Raw genomic sequence first — 20,194 nt, 5'->3', positions numbered from 1 at the left:
CATGGTGAAACCCCATCTCTACTTAAAATACAAAAATTAGCTGGGCATGGTGGCACACATCTATAATCCCACCTACTTGGGAGGCTGAGGCAAGAGAATTGCTTGAACCCAGGAGGCGGAGGTTGCAGTGAGCCAAGATCCTGCCATTGTACTGCACCCTGGGCGACAGAGCGAGACTGTCTCAAAAAAGTAAAATAAAATAAAATGGACACAGGCCGGATATGGTGGCTCACACCTGTAATCCCAATACTTTGGGAAGCTGAGGCAGGAGGACCACTTAAGACCAGGAGTTCTGAGACCAGCTTGGGCAGCATAGTGAGACTCCATCTCTATAAAAAAATTTAAAAATTAGCTGGACATGGTGACTCATGCCTATAGTCCAGCTGCTCAAGAGGCTGAGACAGGAGGATCACTTGAGCCCAGGAGGCTGAGGCTACAGTGAGTCATGACTGTGTCAGTGCACTCCAGTGTAGGTGACAGCAAGACCCTGTCTCTAAAAATAAAAAATCAAATGGGCCAGGTGCGGTGGCTCATGCCTGTAATCCCAGCACTTTGGGAGGCTGAGGCAGGCAGATCATAAGGTCAGGAGATTAAGACCATCCTGGTCCACATGGTGAAACCCTGTCTCTACTAAAAATACAAAAAAATTAGCTGAACGTGGTGGCACATGCCTGTAGTTCCAGTTACTAGGGAGGCTGAGGCAGGAGAACTGCTTGAACCCAGGAGGCGGAGATTGCAGTGAGCCAGGATCATGCCACTGCACTACACTCTGGTGACAACGTGAGACTCCGTCTCAAAAAAAAAGGAGACAGTAGTCATTTCAGCCCTCCAGAGGAGACAGATGGGAAAATCACATCAAAGAACAGCAGAGTTCGTTATGCCAGCAGGAGAGCTCACATAAAGCAGGCAGCAGGGTAAGCTCCCAGGTAGGCCCTTTCCCTCCCTCGGTTGAGCGACGCACCTTTACAAACCAGACAGGCACAAAGGCCACATAATAGGCGCTCAGCATGGAGCTGACAAGCACTTCCTTCATGCGCCAGTTGAAGTCCATCTTGAGGAACTCCACCTCACTGCGGATGAGGCTGGGCGACAGGCAGCAGGCATGGGTGGGCATGGCGTCTGGGCCATACAGCTGTCTTGTGTGCTGCTTCCACGTCTCCCGAAGCGTCAGCAGGTAGTCCCGGCTCCTCGCCAGGCCACTGACTGCCTCCCGGGGCCCCATGGAGGCCATGTGGTTGAAGAGGCTTGTCTTGCGGAGGTCGCAATTCAGCTGCAGGAACGGAATGTACATCCCAAACCTGCTGGGGAAGACGGTGGTGAGGGAAGGCCTGCTCATGGGCCAGGATCCCTGCTCTCAGCCACTGAGGGGATCTTCTTTCCTCCCTGGGCCTTAGCTCTCCTGGCTGCCCTGAGGGGAGAATTTACCCATCCTTCCCTCCATCTGGGCAGTCACTGATCACACGTATTACCACTCAGTATGTGCCAAGCACTGGGGTTATAGCAGAAATGCTGAGCATTGGGAATACAGTAGGAAGCGACAAGTCCCTGTCCTCGAAGTCTAGGGATGACTCACAACAGCAACAGCCCACATTCGCTGGGCACAACCTATGTTTCAGGCACTGTACTGAATGCTTTCAGGGAAACTCTTTTTTTCTCATAAGAACACTACGCGTTAGTTACTGTTATTTTCTTCCCTTTTCAGCTGAGGAAGCCATGGCTCAGAAAGGTGAAGTAAATTCCCAAAGCTTACACAATTAGTAAGGAAGTGAAAGGGTGGGACGGTGGGGGGCTCAAAATCAACTGTTTGGTATCAAAGGCACATATTCAACAAATCATTATGAGTAATTAATTAAAAGTGTATACAGTGGACAAGCACAGTAGCTTACGTCTGTAATCCCTGCACTTTGGGGAGGCTCAGGTGGGAAGATCACATGAGCCTAAGAGTTCAAGACCAGCCTGGGCAACATAGTGAGATCCCATCTCTACAAAACAGATTTAAAAATTAGGCAGGTCTGGTGGTGGTATATACCTGTAGTCCCAGCTACTAAGGCTAAGTGGGAGGATCACCGAGCCTAGGGGTTGGGGCTGCAGTGACCCCTGATTGTGCCACTGCACTCCAGCCTGGGGGACAGAGTAAGACTGTCTTCAAAAAGAAAAAACAAAGAAAAATAAAAAATAAAATAAAAAAAGATGCTGTCTCCCAAAACAGAAAAAAATACACATAAAAGAGAGGTATGAATTATGGGTACATGAGAGCAGCTCTCTAGTTGCAGAGGAGGGCAGTTCAGGAACGAATATTTATGTGTTTATCATGTACCAGGCACTGAAATCGGCCCCTGAACAGAACAAATACTTTTCCCTGAGCAGCACCCTGAGAGCAGGGCTGGAGTTGATTAGTCAAGGAGTTTTTGTGTGTGGCTGCTATTGTATGAGGAGAACACTAGACGGGCCCACAGTCTAGAAGACTAATCACAAAAAGTGGGTAAGTGCCAAGCCCATCACAGTAGGGGCTTTTACAAATATTCCCTTTTCTCAGCTTTGGGGCCTCTCAATTTCCCCAGGTCCTCAGAATTACACAACCCCACAGGGGTTCCTGGGCTGCCCCCAGGTGTTAGGGCTGATCACAATGATACATTTTTTGGGGGAAGGGGAACAGAGTCTCACTCTGTCACCCAGGCTGGAGTGCAGTGGCACGATCTCAGCTCACTGCAACCTCCACCACCTGGGTTCAAGCGATTCTCCTCAGCCTCCCCAGTAGCTGGGATTACAGGCACCTGTCATCATGCTCAGCTAATTTTTATATTTTTGTACAGATAGGGTTTCACCATGTTGGCCACGCTGGTCTTGAACTCCTCCTGTCTTTAGGTGATTCACCCATCTCAGCCTCCCAAAGTGCTGGGATTACAGGTGTGAGCCATCATGCCCAGCTGACAATGCTACATTTTGGGAGGCAGAGGCTGCAGTTAGCCAAGATCATGCCACTGCACTCCAGCCTGGGTGACAGAGACTCCATCTCAAAAAAAAAAATTTCCTTTTCTTTTTTCTGGGGTTCCCAAGAAGGGATATCCAAGTGTCCCGGGGCAAGTCATTTAGCCTCCCTGGGTTTCTGTTTTGCAGCCTATAAAACAGGGATGCTACCAGTTTTCCTTTGGCAAGGCTAAATAAAATAACTTACAGAACTGTGGTAAATTCTGCTGTACAGTCCAAAACAAAAAAACAGAGAACTGTGGTCAAGAGCATAACCTTTAAGGTCAAACAGGCCTGGATTAAAATCCCAGCTCTGGGCTGGGTGTGGTGGTTCAAATCTGTAATCCCAGCACTTTGAGAGGCAGAAGTAGAGAAACTGCTTGTGCCCAGGAGATCAAGACAAGATGGGCAAGATGGCAAAACTCTTGTCTCTACAAAAAATACAAAAAGTAGCTGGACTACATGCCCGTAGTCCCAGCTATCTGGGAGGTTGAGGTGGGAAGATCATCTGATCCTAGGGAGGTTCAGGGCTGCAATGAGCTGAGATCCTACCACTGCACTCTAGCCTGGGTGACAGAATGAGACCCTGTCTCAAACAAACAAACAAACAAACAAACAAAATCCCAGCTCTGTAATTTACAGCAAGTTATTTAACCTCTATGAGTCTGTTTCCTTAACTTGCCCTAAATTACATAGCTTGTATTGATCCCACTCTCAGCAAGGTATTACACTAATGTTTCCATAAATACTCACTTTTAGTCCTACAACAACCTCTAGCATAGTTTCCGGCCCAGAATAGATGACCAATAGAATTCTGATTAGAAAAGGAAGAGGCCAGTGATTCTACAGGGACAGGAAAAAAGACTAAAATGGGATTCCCAAAATACTCTTCAGGGTATCTTGTGGTAATGAGGAGGTGGGGGCATCTATGTGAACATACAAGGGTCCCTACCTTAAACTTAAAGCATCTCCCTGGCTTTGTCTCTAAGAAGGACTGTAGATAGATCCTATGATCAATTAAATTATTCGGTGGCAGACTGCCCTGACAGGTTAGAAGTTAGAAGCAGCTTCATATGCATGATAGCAGATTCCCTCCCATCTCCTCTCCTCTACATTTGAGTGTATCAAAATAGAAAATAAATCTGTATCAGCCAAAAAAAAAAAAAAAAAAAAAAAAGGGAGTGAGGGTTATCAGTGCACAATTGATTCTGACAAATTCAGAAAGCAGATAAAGACATGTTGACAGATGAAGCAGCAGCCATTGTCTAGAGCAGCGCTTTCCAATAGAAATAGGAGTCACAGATGGGTGTAGTGGTTAACACCTATAATCCTAGCACTTCGGGAGGCGGAGATGGGCGGATCACCTGAGGTCGGGAGTTCAAGACTAGCCTGACCAACATGGAGAAACCCTGTCTTTACTGAAAATACAAAATTAGCCAGCTACGGTGGCACACGCCTGTAATCTCAGCTACTCGGGAGGCTGAAGCAGGATAATCACTTGAACTTGGGAGGTGGAAGTTGCAGTGAGTGAAGATTGTGCCATTACACTCCAGCTTGGGCAACAAGAGTGAAATTCTGTCTCGAAACAAAAAAAAAAAAGAAGAAATATGAGTCACATAATTTAAAATTTTCCAGTAGCCACATTAAAAAAGAGATGAAATTAATTTTAAAATTCTATTTTACCTAACTTGTTACATGCAAATGCTATCACTTTAACATATAATGAATATTTTGAGATGTTTTACTTTCATTTCTTTTATTAAGACAGGGTCTTGCTGTGTCACCCAGGCTGCTGGAGGGCAGTGGCATGATCATGGCACTGCAGCCTCTACCTCCTAGGCTCAGGAGGTGGCATGCACCTGTAGTCCCAGCTATTTGGGACCAATTCTCTGACCTCTTGAGTAGCTGGGACTACAGGTACACGCCACCATGCCCAACTAATTTATATATTTTTTGTAGAGACAGGGTTCTGTCATGCTGACCAGGCTGGTAACATGTTCTGCCATGTTGCCCAGGCTCTCAAACTCCTGGGCTCAAGCTATCCACCCTGCCTTGGCCTCCCAAAGTATTGGGATTACAGGTGTACACTGTGCCCAGCCTTGCTGTCTCTCTCTCTCTCTCTTTTTTTTTTTTGGAGACAGGGTCTGGCTCTGTTTCCCAGGCTAGAGTACAGTGATATAATCTGTTTACTATAATCTCTGCTTCCTGGGGTCAAGCCATCCTCCCACCTTAGCCTCCCAAGTAGCTGGGACTACAGGTGCAGGCTACCATGCCCAGCTAATTTTCGTATTTTTGGTAGAGATGGCACTTTGCTAAGTTGCCCAGGCTGGTCTTGAACTCCTGAGCTCAAGCAATATGCCTGCCCTCAGTCTTTGAAAGTGCTGGGATTACAGGCATGGGCCACCATGCCCAGCCGCCTTTTGTGTGTGTACTAAGTGTTCAGAATCCATGTGTATTTTACACTTAAGAGCACATCTCAACTCAGACTTGCCTATTTCATGTGCTCAATAACCACAGGGGGCTAGTAGCTATTCAACTGGATGGCACAGGTCTAGAATATGCCATGAGAGAACTGGACTGGAGGTGGGAGCTTATCTAGCCAGAGTGACCCAAGAGAGACTCTGGCTTGAAGTGGGCACATTTAATAGAAGATGAAGTGAGGAGCAGGGCTGAATAAATGGGATTAAACAATGACCCATGTTTATAAGACTCAGTTCCTTTATTCCCCTACTCATCTCATACAACACACCCTGAAGGATTCTTTTCCAAAGAAATTTAATCAACTGTTAGAGAACTGAGGTCTCTAATGCGGATATCTTAGAGGAACACCCCCGCCACTCCCTTTCTGGCCTAAGAAGGCTGAAAGTCTAGCAACCAGCACTGCACTCACTCATCCTCAAAGCAAAGCTTGCCAGCTGGTGTGCCCTGCCCATGTACTTAGAGCTTCAGTCAAAGCGCCTGCCCCTTTCAACAATGACAGAGGGAAAGAAAATGCACTCCTGCTACTCAGTCCTTCATTCTTACATATAAATAGACAAGCAAAGAAGCTACCTATACTTGGAAAACAAGCAGCATGAAACAGAAAAAATGACCTCAGTGAAAAGACAAAATTGAGGAAAATAAGAGATTTTTACAACAAGAATAGTATGCTGCGAGAAAAGAACAATCAGAAGACGCAGAGGTCTTAGACATGAAAAATATGATTGCTGAAAAAAATCTCAGTAAAAAAGCTAGAAGATAAAGCTGAGGAAATCTCTCCAAAGGCAATGCACATAGAGATAGAGAGAGAGAGAGAGAGAGAGAGAGAGAGAGAGAGAGAAAGAGCGAGAGCAAGAGCGAGAGAGGTTCAATCTAAGAGAAATATAGGAGAAAAAGATGACCAATCTAGGAGATCTACCATCTAATGAACAGAAATCCAGAGAGAACAGAAAAAATGGAGAGAAAGATATCATCAGAGAAATAACAGAAGAAAATTTCCCCAACTAAAGAAGTACTCAAATCTCCAGGTTAAAAAAGTCCTAGAGTACTAACAGAATTAATGACAAAAGTCCCACAACAGACACATCTTGTGAAATTTCAAGTAATCAAAAGATAAACAGAATATTCCTCAATGCTTTCAGAAAGGAAAAAACAAGTCATCTACAAAAGAATTGAAATCAAACTCAAACTGGCATCAGACTTCTCACTAGCAACACTGGATACTAGAAACAGTGTAATAATAACTGCAAAAATTCTGAGAATGTGAATTTGAACTTAGAAATCTACATTCAGCCAAACCATCAATCAAGTATGCAGGCAGAATAAAGGCACTTTTTTTTGAGACGGAGTTTCGCTCTTGTTACCCAGGCTGGAGTGCAATGGCGCGATATCGGCTCACAGCAACCTCCGCCTCCTGGGTTCAGGCAATTCTCCTGCCTCAGCCTCCTGAGTAGCTGGGATTACAGGCACACGCCACCATGCCCAGCTAATTTTTTGTATTTTTAGTAGAGACAGGATTTCACCATGTTGACCAGGATGGTCTCGATCTCTTGACCTCGTGATCCACCCGCCTCGGCCTCCGAAAATGCTGGGATTACAGGCTTGAGCCACCGCACCCGGCCATAAAGGCACTTTTAAGACATGCAAGGACTCAGATTGTATACACCTCCAACATACCCACTGTTTAGGAAATTACCTGATAATTTACTCCAGCAAAATAAGAAAACCAAGAAAGAAGACATGGGATCCAGGAAATAGGGGATCCAACCCAGGAGGGCAGCGAAGGGAAGTCCCAGGCTGAGAGCTATACAGTAGACCTAAAGGGCAACCACTCCAGACTGCAGCAGCAGGAGGAAGGGCTCTAGGAGGGATGTCTTTGTTGGGGAAGTGGGGAGAAGGAAATGGACTCCAGGCAACAGGAAATGGACCGAGAGGCTGGATAAACTTGAGGATATGAAGGCTCATCATTCTTTCGTCAGTAAGAAAAAAGAAAGGTAATTAGAAAGTCCAAGAGAAAGAAAAAGCCATATAAGAAAGATAAGATCTAAGTATGAAGCAAACTAAAATATGCTATGATTTTAAGTTGTTGATAGAATGTAAGAAAAGAGAAACCACTTCACCTGGACACTAGGAACATTTTGTGTGTGTGTGTGTGTGTGTCTCAAACAGGGTCTTGCTCTATTGCCCAGGCTGGAGTGCAATGGCACTATCTCAGCTCACTGCAACCTCTGCCTCCTGGGTTCAAGAGATTCTTGTACCTCTTGAGTAGCTGGGCGTACAGGTCCTTTAAAGAGGTCATTTTATAAGGATCAGTAAGAAAAAAAAAAAGAGGTCATGTAAAAAAATGTTCCTGGCCGGGCGCGGTGGCTCAAGCCTGTAATCCCAGCACTTTGGGAGGCTGAGGCGGGTGGATCATGAGGTCAAGAGATCGAGAACATCCTGGTCAACATGGTGAAACCCCGTCTCTACTAAAAATACAAAAAATTAGCTGGGCATGTTGGCATGTGCCTGTAATCCCAGCTACTCAGGAGGCTGAGGCAGGAGAATTGCCTGAACCCAGGAAGCGGAGGTTGCAGTGAGCCGAGATTGCACCATTGCACTCCAGCCTGGGTAACAAGAGCGAAACTCCGTCTCAAAAAAAAAAAAAAAAAAAATGTTCCTGGGTGGGCACGGTGGCTCACTCGTGTAATCCAGCACTTTGGGAGGCCAAAGCTGGTGGATCACTTGAGGTCAGAAGTTCAAGATCAGCCTAGCCAACATGGTAAAAGGCGTCTCTACTAAAAATACAAGAAATTAGCTGGGCATGGTAGTATGCACCTGTAATACCAGCTACTTGGGAGGCTGAGGCAGGAGAATTGCTTGAACCTGAGAGGCAGAGGTTGCAGTGAGCTGAGATTGCACCACTGCACTCCAGCCTGGGTGATAGACCAAGACCCAAAACTCTATCTCAAAAATAAATAAATAAAAATGAATGAATAAATAAAAAGGTCTAAGACTGTAACTCTGTAACTATAGAGAATAAATATCATCTACAGGCTGGGTGTGGTGGCTCACACCTGCAATCCCAGCACTTTGGGAGTCCGAGGTGGGCAGATCACAAGGTCAAGAGATGGAGACCATCCTGGCCAACATGGTGAAACACTGTCTTTACTAAAAATAAAAAAATTAGCAGAGCATGGTGGTGTGCACCTGTAATCCCAGCTACTCAGGAGGCTGAGGCAGAATTGCTTGAACCTGAGAGGCAGAGGTTGCAGTGAGCCGACATCACGACACTACACTCCAGCCTGGCGACAGAGACTCCTTCTCAAAAAAAAAAAAAAAAGAAATATCATCCACACATATTACTGGGCCCTGCAGTGAACTATATTTTCATACACATCATCACATCAAAGCCACTTAATTAGTTTTTTATTTTCAGAATTAGGCTTAGACAAAGAATGGAAGGCTTAAATGTGGTTACATAGGAGAATGTGAATGTCAAGCTTGACAATATGAAAGTGAAAATATAGCTGCCAGGAAGTGAAAAGAGGAAGAGGGAAGGAAAAGTGGTTGGGTAGGGTGCCTAATATTCTTGTCTTACATAAAAAGGATTCAAGATATTGACTATTGCTGATGGAAAAAAAAAGTAGAGGCATACTTATACTATTGACAAAAATAACCAATAGAAAATTAAAAATATTAAAAGCTATCAATTACTGCAAACAGCAACAATGGGATGGTGAGCCAAATCATCTGTCACTGCAGAGAATCAAATATACTTGCATATGTGTGTATGTGATATGTTTGCATATGCATAGAACAATTGTTTCCAGTATATTCAAGAAATTGAAAACATTGATGATTACCTCTTAGAAAGGAAACTAGGTGGCTGGGAGGCAGCAGTCAAGGGGAGACTTTTTCACAGTACACTCTTTTAAGCCTTCTCAATTTTAACTATGTAAACCTATTACCCAATTTTAAAATCAATTTTAAAAAATGGCCAATAAATACATTTTAAAAAAGAAGAAACAGGCCAGGCACGGTGGCTCATGCCTGTAATCCCAGTACTTTGGGAGGCTGAGGCGGGCGAATCACCTGAGGTCAGGAGTTTGAGACCAGCCAGGCCAACATGGTAAAGCCCCATCTCTACTAAAAATATAAAAATTAGCTGGACATGGTAGTGCCCGCCTGTAGTCCCAGCTACTTGGGAGACTGAGGCAGGAGAATCATTTACAAAAAACAAACAAACAAAAAAACCAAAAAAACAACCAACCCAGAAAGTTAAAAAAAAAAAAAAAAAGAAGAAGAAGAAAAAGAGACAGCTATTGAAGAGAGGGACTAAAAATCTGGAGGGTGGAGTTGGAAGTTAATGTTTTTCTATTTATTTATTTTTAGAGCCAGGGTCTCACTCTGTTGTCCAGGCCGAAGTGCACTGGTGTGATTATGGCTCACTTTGGCCTCAAACTCCCCAGCTAAAGCGATCTAACTTCAGCTTCCCAAGTCACTGAGATCACAGGCATGAGCTATGTGCCCAGCAACGGTTTTCATTATAAGCTTTTTAGCACTACTAGATTTAATTTTTTTACAATATGATATTTGGCCAATTAATATCTTTAAATTAAATAAAAAATAAAGCATAATGTGGACATTGGGTGTTATCTGTACCCAGGGAAAAGAGATTCACCAGGCAGTAACCATAAACTGTCAAATTAAGGCAACTCTTTTTTTTTTTTTTTTTTTTGAGATGGAGTTTCACTCTTGTTGCCCAGGCTGGAGTGCAATGGTGCCATTTTGGCTCACTGAAACCTCCGCCTCCCAGGTTCAAGTGATTCTCCTGCCTCAACCTCCTGAGCAGCTGGGATTACAGGCATGCACCACCATGCTTGGCTAATTTCGTATTTTTAGTAGAGACGGTGTTTCTCCATGCTGGTCAGGCTGGTCTCAAACTCCTGACCTCAGGTGATCTGCCCACCTCAGTCTCCCAAAGTGCTGGGACTACAGGTGTGAGCTATCTATCACACCAGGCCTAAGGCAGTCTTAAGTTCCAACCAGTACAACCCTTTCGAAGGGTAATTTGTTAGTATCTACAGAGAATATAAAGGAATACATTTTTTGGTTTAGTAATTCTTCTAGGAATCTTCTGAGCAGAAATATTGGACACATATGCAAAGATACATGCAAAAAAGTGTTTCCTGACTCATTGTTATAAGTAAGGAAAAGCTAGGAACAACTTAAAAGACTGCCAATAGAAGACATAAATTGTGAAAATTCTGTAACATGTAATACTATGAGGCCACTGAAAAAATGAGGCAGCTGGGTGTGGTGGCGCATGCCTATAGTCCCAGCTACTTGGGAGGCTGAGGTGGGAGGATCACTTGAGCCAGGGAGTCCTAGGCTATAATGTGCTATGCCAGTGAGGTGCTTACATCAAAGTTCAGCATCCAAATGGTGACCTCCTGGGAGTAGGGGACCACATGGTTGCCTAAGGAGGGAATAAACTGGCCCAGGTTAGAAATAGAACAGGTCAAAATTCCTGTGTTGATCAGCAGTGGGAACAGACCTGTTAACAGCCACCGCACGCCAGCCTGGACAGTACAACAAGACCCTCATCTCTAAGATAAAATAAAGGCTGGGCGCGGTGGCTCAAGCCTGTAATCCCAGCACTTTGGGAGGCCGAGGCGGGTGGATCATGAGGTCAAGAGAAACCGTCCTGGTCAATATGGTGAAATCCCGTCTCTACTAAAAATATAAAAAATTAGCTGGGCATGGTGGCGCATGCCTGTAATCCCAGCTACTCAGGAGGCTGAGGCAGGAGAATTACCTGAACCCAGGAGGCGGAGGTTGCGGTGAGCCGAGATCATGCCATTGCACTCCAGCCTGGGTAACAAGAGCGAAACTCCGTCTCAAAAAAAAAAAAAGATAAAATAAAATGATGAGACAGACCCGTATGTATTGCCATAGAAAAATATCCAAGTTATATGATTAAGTGAAAAGTACGGTAAATTGTACATCATGCATAGCATAATACTATTTTTGTTTTTTAAAAAATTGCATGTGGCCAAGCATGGTAGTTCATGCCTGTGATCCCAACACTTTGGGAGGATGAGGTGGGCAGATCACTTGAGGTCAGGAGTTTGAGACCAGCCTGGCCAACATGGTGAAACCCCATCTCTACTAAAAACACAAAAAGTAGCCAGGTGTGGTGGTGGATACCTGTAATCCCAGTTTGTTTGGAGGCTGAGGCAGGAGAGCTGCTTGAACCCAGGAGGCAGAGGTTGTAGTGAGCCAAAATAGCACCACTGCACTACAGCCTGGGTGACACAAGACTCTGTTTCAAAAACAAATAAACCCTGCATGTATATGTACTTGCACAGAAAATGTTTCAGAAAATATGCTGCCAGTAATGGATTTCTGGGGGAATAAGACTATATGGGACTTTCTTTTTTTTTTTTTTTTGAGACGGAGTTTCGCTCTTGTTACCCAGGCTGGAGTGCAATGGCACGATCTCGGCTCACCGCAACCTCCGCCTCCTGGGTTCAGGCAATTCTCCTGCCTCAGCCTCCTGAGTAGCTGGGATTACAGGCATGCGCCACCATGCCCAGCTAATTTTTTGTATTTTTAGTAGAGACAGGGTTTCACCATGTTGACCAGGATGGTCTCGATCTCTTGACCTCGTGATCCACCCGTCTCAGCCTCCCAAAGTGCTGGGATTACAGGCTTGAGCCACCGCGCCCGGCTCGGGACTTTCTTTTTCCAGGTTAAAAGGTTCTGTAAAGTTTAATGTTTTTATAAGACACACATGTCACTTTTTTTTTTTTGAGACAGGACCTCACTCCAGTTGCCCAGGTTAGAGTGCAGTGGCACGATTTCAGCTGACTGCACCCAAGCTCAGGTGATTCTCCCACCTCAGCTTCCTAAGTAGCTGGAACTACAGGCATGCATCACCATACTAAGCTAGTTTTTTGTGTTTTTAGTGGACAGGGTTTCGCCATGTTGCCCAGGCTGGTCTCAAACCCCTGGACTCAAGCAATCTGCTCACCTCAGCCTCCCAAAGTGCTGAGATTTATAGGTTTGTGCTACCTCGCTTAGCCATGTGTCCCTCTTATAATTAAAAAGTAGATATAATTGAAGCAAGTGTGACAGGGCTCCCATGCCAGTGCTTTTTTGGTCATGCAGAGTAGAAAGGGAGAGGTGCCAGCTTTGAAGCTTCCCAGAGACCAGTGTTGACCCAGCTTGAGGAATTTTGTAAACCAAAAACCCTGCGGGTTGGGAAATGACTGTAAATGCTCAGGTAGCCAGAAGCCTCCCCTAGAAGCAGCCAGATCCAACACCTCACCAAAGCTCTCCCTGATGCGAGGCCAGAAAGGAGCAGTCCTGGGCACGTCCCTGACACACTCTCACCATCCTCAACCGTTTGAGGTCTGGTGAGATGGAGAAAGAGAGCAAAACAGACACAAAGACATACACACATGCATATGCAGACACACACACATGCTTCATGCATAGACACCCATACAGAGACATGCAACCGTGCAGCTGTTTGCAGGCACACAAACTCAGGGAGATACCAAGAGATTACACAAACACTAAGATACACAAAGAGAGACACAGAGAAAGGAAAGAACCAGAGAGAGGGGAAAGGAAGAGCAAGGGAGACAAACCCCATGCATTCCCTCTTGGGAATGTTCCTTTGGGACATATATGCAGATACGTGTCCCATTCTGACCTCCCCCATAGTGACAGCTGGGTAAATTATGCCACCTCAGTTTCTTCTGCAAAAAAAGGCTAATTATCCTGACCTCAGTGGATGTCATCAGACAATGTGAGAGGATGTTGCTGCCTGCCTCTGATCTTCCAGATCGGAGGCCTGGTGAGCCAGCCATGGTCAGGGCAGAGGTGAGGGGCCAGGTGCTGGGCAATGAGGGGTGAAGTGAGGGGTACTCACGGATAGCAGAGGAACAGGAGGTTCAGGAAGGAGTAGGTCCTGAAGAGGTGGATGAGGGATCGGCACAGACTCCAGCCTGTTGCCGTGAGAACGGTGAAGCGGGTGAGGAACAGCAGGATGGAGCGAAAGAGGGAGACCTTTCCCCTCTGAGAAGCCTGGGTCAGGGCAAGATAGGACGGGATGGGGCCTTGGATGGAGGCCGAAGGGGCTGTGCCCAAATCCCACCCAGCATGACCTGTGATCCCACCCAGGGAGAGGTGGCACAGCAGGCTAGGCAGAACCTGGCAAGGTAAATCCTTCTCTTTGATGCCCAGTAAACTCCGAGAGCTGATGGGATATAACTAATGTTCTTCGACCAAGTACAACGGGATCCCCAAGGAAATACCCCAAGGCTGAAGGGCTGGGCATGTCTCCTTAGCATCCCCAGGGAAAAAGGGGAATCCCAAAGTCCCTGGCCAGCCTCTAGGACCCAATCACCTCCTTCACGATGGACCCAATGAAGCGGCGGCCCAGAACGATGGTGGTCACCATTAGCAAGTTGAAGTCGATCAGGTGGAAGTTCTGTCAGGGGGCAGAGGCCTGGGGGTCATGTGGGCCCCTGGCCCATACATAGGCTTTTTTCATACCCACCTCCCCCTGCCCATTTCTTTCCACAGAGACTGTCCCCATTCTCTGACCTTCATCGGCCTCCAGCTGAGTCAGGCCAGGAAATTACCTAGAGGAGTAGGAGTAGAACAGGACCCCGAGAAGGGAAGTGGGACAGTCCCTGGGGATAAGAGAGTGGTATGTGAGCCCTCTTGCTTCACTCACCCATAGCCCTGTCCCTATACTGTTTCTGCACTGAGTCTTTACTCCCCTTGAAACACTCATGCATGCCCGTGGTTCATCTACACTACTGGATTAAGACTCTGAGCTCCTGGCCAGGTGTGATGGCTCATGCCTGTAATCCCAGCACTTTGGGAGGCTGAGGCGGGTGGATGACTTGAGGTTAGGAGTCAGAGACTACTCTGACCAACATAGTGAAACCCCGTCTCTACTAAAAATACAAAAATAGCCGGACTCGTGGTGGCATATACCTGCAATCCCAGCTACTCAGGAGGCTGAGGCAGGAGAATCGCTTGAACTTGGGAGGCAGAGGTTGCAGTGAGCCAAGATTGTGCCATTGCACTCTAGCCTGGGCAGTAACAGCAAAACTCCATCTCCAAAAAAAAAAAGACTCTGAGCTCCTTCAGGCAAAATCTGTGTCAGATTCCTCTCCGATACAATCAGAGTGCCCTGTGTGGTATAAACACACTAGGAGTATTCAGTGAATCATCGGTTTCCAGTTCCTTCAGCACCTTCCATGTTCAGCATGGAGACAAGTGCACAGTGGTGCTTAGTAGGCTATGCTAAATTGAAACCAAAAGAACACACACACACACAAACCCTTGTTGTGTACCTACCAGGGAGGTGTGGGAGGGCGGGTGGGATGGTGGATACCACCACACTGTCTTGTAGATGTTGATGTAGTGGACAAAGAGCGCTATGAGCTGGCAGAAGAAGAGCTGCAACTCAAACAGAATGCTGGCCTGGACTGGCAGCTCAGGGATCTTGCAGTGCTGTAGAGGCACAACCGTTTGGGTGGCCAGAGGGGGGCTGGAGAGGCCTGTTCCAGAACTGCTCCTGGCAGTGGAGAGGGAATAACATCAGGAGCTGACCTGAGAACCCTACCAAGAAGAGCTTCTGAGGCAAAGGATTGTAGGGTAAGATCAGAAAAGCAGCTCATGGCAAAGACAGAGACTTCCTAATGCTGCTTTTCAGACAAAGGGACCTGACAAAGCCTTTTCCTATCCCTAATCTTATTCAGGTCTTCAAACACCCCCTAGGAGAGAAAGAATTATTAGGTCCATCTTTTTTTTTTTTTTTTTTTTTTTTTCCTTTTTGTGGAGAACGGGGTCTCGCTATATTGCCCATCTTACAGAAGAGGAAGAGGAGGCCCAGAGAGGGGAGGCAACTTGTCCAAACCATAAGCAAATCTGGAGCAGAACTGTAATTAGAATCCGGGCCTTTGGATTTATTCTACCATGTCCCACTGCATCTGTCCATGTGATCACCCTCAACCGGGCTCCCTCTGGGTCTTTTCTGGTCCTTACTCCCCTCTAAGCCCCCACTGGCATCTAGGATATCACATCTTAGAATCCAGACAGCCCTGTCCACACTGTTGCTGTGAGGCCACAGTGAGGGGCGAGTCAGAGAGGTGGTTTACCTGGTACGGGAACGAACGCTGGTCACTGATGCGCTGGAAGTGTGGCTTCCACCAGAGCCCCCTGAGGATCCTGGCTCACAGAGTGGATTTCGACAGTAAGATGTCCTGTTCGGACCTCTTCGTCCTCCTGTGGGGCTCAACATAAAATACAGCCTCAAGCCAGAGGACATATATCAAGGATAACAACAATGATACTGGCTACCAGTCACCTAGTATCCCATTTTTTCATTTAATCCTCACTGAGACCTACGATCTGGCCCCTTCTATCTTCAACTTAATCCCCTATCATTCTCTACCTCATACCCACACTCTACCCCCAGCCCCATGCTCTAAACATCTTGATCTTTCTTTCCTCAGCAAGCAAGCTCATTGTTACCTCTTGCACTTGCTATATCCTATCTGGAAAGTCCTTCCCTGACTGCCATTTCTTTTTTTAATATATACATTTTATCACACTTTAGGTTCTGGGGTCCATGCGCAGAACATGCAGGACTGTTGCATAGGTGCCATTTCCGGCATTTTGAAGTAGCTCTCCCCATCACTATCTCTGCAATTTCTATTCTTTTTTTCCACCACAATTCACTCTCTGAAATTACCTTATTCATTTGTTAACATGATTATTGCTTGTCTGTCCCACTACAATGGAAGGTCAATTAGGTCAGTTATCTTCTCTTTTTCACTGCTATATTCCCTACCACAGTGCCCAGCAAGTATATGTTGATGAGTGAATTAACCCAGCAAGGTAGGTTTTTCACACATTAGGAAACTCAGCTTACACTGTGTCACAGTATCATGGCTGGGTCTTGTGGTCTCAGCTCTGGTACACGCCGGGGCCCATTCAGACATAAGTTTCTGGAGGCCTAAAACTCTGGGTACCTTTGGGACAGCTTTTTCCTCCAGGGCTCCATAATTCAGCTCAATAGGCATCCTAGTATCTATCTCATGAGCAGGACCCAGGGCCTGAATAAAGGGTCAAGGATATGGCTGGGAGAATGATGTGGTTGTGGACCAAAAACTTGGACCTACTAGGCTGAGCAGTGTAAACCAAGCTCCCATGTACCACTTTGCACAAAGTTCTGCACAAAGTGGCACTTAAAAAAGTCACAGCTTGGCTGGGCATGGTGGCTCACGCCTGTAATCTCAGCACTTTGGGAGGCTGAGGTGAGAGGATCGCTTCAGGCCAGGAGTTGGGAGAGCAGCCTGGGCAACACAGCAAAACCTCGTCTCTATTTAAAAAAAATATATAGGCCCGGTGCGGTGGCTCAAGCCTGTAATCCCAGCACTTTGGGAGGCCGAGGCGGGTGGATCACGAGGTCAAGAGATTGAGATCATCCTGGTCAACATAGTGAAACCCCAACTCTACTAAAAAATCCAAAAAAAATTAGCTGGGCATGGTGGCGCGTGCCTGTAATCCCAGCTACTCAGGAGGCTGAGGCAGGAGAATTGCCTGAACCCAGGAGGTGGAGGTTGCGGTGAGCCGAGATCACACCATTGCACTCCAGCCTGGGTAATAATGGAAACTCTGTCTAAAAAAAAAAAAATATATATATTTATATATATATATATATACACACACACACACACATACATACATATATGTATGTATGTGTATGTATATATACATATGTATACATATATGTATGTATATGTATATATATATACACATATGTATATATAGAGAGGACTATGTGTGTATATATATATTTACACATATACACACATTTTTATTTTTATTTATTATTATTATTATTTATTTTTATTTATTTTTTTTTTTTTTGAGGCGGAGTTTCGCTCTTGTTACCCAGGCTGGAGTGCAATGGCGCGATCTCGGCTCACCGCAACCTCCGCCTCCTGGGTTCAGGCAATTCTCCTGCCTCAGCCTCCTGAGTAGCTGGGATTACAGGCACGAGCCACCATGCCCAGCTAATTTTTTTTGTATTTTTAGTAGAGACGGGGTTTCACCATGTTGACCAGGATGGTCTCGATCTCTCGACCTCGTGATCCACCCGCCTCGGCCTCCCAAAGCCTGGGATTACAGGCTTGAGCCACCGCGCCCGGCTACACACATTTTTTAAATTATATACGTATATTTTAAAAGTTACAACCTGTTCAAACCTCTTCACAGTAACACAGCAGCCTCCATTCACATACATCCCATGCCCATAGCATCTCAGCTCGGAAGCGTTTCCCACACTTCAGAGCCAATTTTGGGCCTGGATGTATGCCCAAAATTATAAACCTCCACAAATCTCTAAAAAGTATCTGGCGGGGAGCTCTGCCCTCCACAAACCCCCAGACCAGAAGCTCTGTTCACACGCTATTATTCTTGGCTTAGAAAATCCCACACAAACACCTTTAGTCCAGAACATGTGCCCACACCCACTCCCCTGTCTTTAGAAGCTCTGCACCCACATAAAGCCCCTCAGCCCAGAAGCTCCGCCTACACACAACTGTCAGCCGAGAAACCCCGCCCCAGAACAAGCCAATAAAAGTCCTCTCAGCCCAGAAGCCCCACTCTAGAATAGGCTCCCTCAGTCGGAAGTCTCCTCGCCCCACCACCCCCATTGTAAGCCCCTCCAGCCCAGAAACTCCGCCTGCACTAGAGCCCCACGCCCAGAAGCTCCGCCCGTAGCGCTGAGGCCACGCCCACTGGTAAGTCCCGCCCCCGCAACCCCGACCAGCGAGTCCTCCTCAAAGCCCAAGCCCTCACAGGCCTTCATCTTAAAAGCCCCGCCCACCACCCCAATGTCCCGCCCCCACAACAGAGGCCCAACCCCGCAAAACGACAGGAGGGGGCGGGATCCCGTTTGCGCCTGCATCCCCTCCCCCTCCCGTCGCCGGGCTTCTGTCCGCGTGGGGCAGCAATTAGCAGCCTGGCCATCCTAACCCGCGCACCCGCTCGTTGCCGGGCCGAGCCTGAGCCGCTCTGCTCACCCATCTCCTCCCCCCGGCGCTCTCTGCTTCGCCGCCGCAGCTCCTACTGGCAATATGTCGGAGGCGACGGCGGCCGGGAGAGGACTAACCGCCGCAGCCCAGTCCCGGGTATCAGCCGCGCGCTCCCGCCGCGCCGCTACATTTGCATACAAGGCGGGCTGGAAGCTGGCGCGCGCCTCTTAAAGGGCCCGCCCGGACAAAGGCGGTGCCGGGTGCTCTTTGTCTCGCGGTCCCCCACGCCCTTCCTGCAGCTGCTGCTGAAGAGACTCAAGAGGGAGGGGAACGGAACCCACCTCCTGCTCTTCCCGTGCGTGTCTTCTCCCAGCATCTCTAAGTTCTGGGCGGCGGCGGGCGGGGGAGGGTGCGGAGCCGCCTCTCTCATTCCCTGGAGATGGATCAGATCCCTGAGCCGCCCGCAGGCACCTCCAGTCCAGCTCCACGTCGCACTTCATCCTTCCCTTAGGCCTCACTGCGCTTTGGTCCACCCCAGTCAAAACCCAGGAGTCACTTCCCCCTCTCCCTCGGCCCTCATATCCGATAATTGCCTTAGTCTTTGTGAGCCTACGTCCTAAATATTTCTCACATTTGACGCTACTCTTCATTCTCATTGTCAACACCGTGGTTCAAATCCTCACTGCCTTTTCCCAGCCTTGAAATCCTGTTTTTTTTACGGTTTACGATGAGGCTCTTGGTACTCACCGTGTAGGTTTCGTTCCGGGTTAAATGAGATAGTGCATGCAGAACCGAGTCTTTTTTTGACACAGAGTCTTGCTCTGTCGCCCATGCTGGAGTGCAGTGGCGCGATCTGGGCTCACTGCAACCTCCGCCTCCCTGGTTCAGGGAATTCTCCTGCCTCAACCTCCCAAGTAACTGAGACTACAGGTGCACGCCACCACACCCGGCGAATTTTTGTATTTTTAGTAGAGACGGGGTTTCACCGTGTTAGCCAGGATGGTCTCGATCTCCTGACCTTGTGATCAGCCCGCCTCAGCCTCCCAAAGTGCTGGGATTATAGGCGTGAGCCACCGCGCCCAGCCCCTAGTCTGTTTTAGTCAGTGTTAGTCGTCATGATGTTTCAAGTAGCATTCACTAAATGAGCTACATTTATTGTCATTAGGATTTCTTCCCTCACAAGACCTATAAGCAGTTTTAGTCAACTTGTAGCTCCATTGCTTAGCACAGTGCTTGCCATCTATTAGTATTCAATTAATTGAATGAATTAGTAGATATTTCATTAATAGCTAGTACAGAGCTTAAGTCAAGTGGGAGGAGTTAGAAACAAAATTAGTAAATTCTGTAGTATGTTAGAAAGGAATGACCGGTGTGGAGGAAAAACAGGAAAGGGGGATGGGGTTGCAGTGTTTAAATAGGGCAGGCAGAGTAGGCTTCAGAGCTGACTTGAGTAAACACATGAAGGAAATGAGTGAGTCAGTTGTGAGATTTCTGGAGAAAGGGGGCATTCCAGGCAGAGGGAATAGTTAGTGCAAGGGCCCTCAGGCAAGAGGGTGTATTTGTTTATTTTATTTTATTTTTTTGAGATGGAGGCTCACTCTGTTGCCCAGGCTTGAGTACAGTGTATTTGTTTATTTTATTTTATTTTTTTGAGATGGAGGCTCACTCTGTTGCCCAGGCTTGAGTACAGTGGA

The 20,194-nt window shown here is 46.9% G+C and overlaps 1 protein-coding gene across 7 annotated transcripts in view; it reads right to left on the bottom strand.

The window, feature by feature from the left end:
• TMEM39B (transmembrane protein 39B) overlaps positions 1-18,796 on the bottom strand; it is a 30,145-nt gene extending 11,349 nt beyond the window's left edge. The window contains exons 1-6 of one of the 7 annotated variants that reach the window (XM_074380450.1): positions 18,510-18,796; positions 15,615-15,741; positions 14,812-15,031; positions 13,847-13,930; positions 13,370-13,524; positions 962-1,298 (exon numbers count right to left, since the gene is read on the bottom strand). In XM_074380450.1, the coding sequence (XP_074236551.1) occupies positions 962-1,298; positions 13,370-13,524; positions 13,847-13,930; positions 14,812-15,031; positions 15,615-15,741; positions 18,510-18,552 (966 nt within the window). In that variant the 5' untranslated portion in view covers positions 18,553-18,796. Of the gene's footprint in view, positions 1-961; positions 1,299-13,369; positions 13,525-13,846; positions 13,931-14,046; positions 14,791-14,811; positions 15,032-15,614; positions 15,742-16,390; positions 16,954-18,509 lie in introns of those variants that run through there. The other 6 variants (XM_074380449.1, XM_003937575.4, XM_039474057.2 and 3 more) reach the window with 6 other exon arrangements.
• Positions 18,797-20,194: the final 1,398 nt, after the last annotated feature.

This window comes from Saimiri boliviensis, chromosome 11, assembly GCF_048565385.1.
Source record: "Saimiri boliviensis isolate mSaiBol1 chromosome 11, mSaiBol1.pri, whole genome shotgun sequence".
NCBI lineage: Eukaryota > Metazoa > Chordata > Mammalia > Primates > Cebidae > Saimiri > Saimiri boliviensis.
This window is presented reverse-complemented; position numbering and strand designations above follow the sequence as displayed.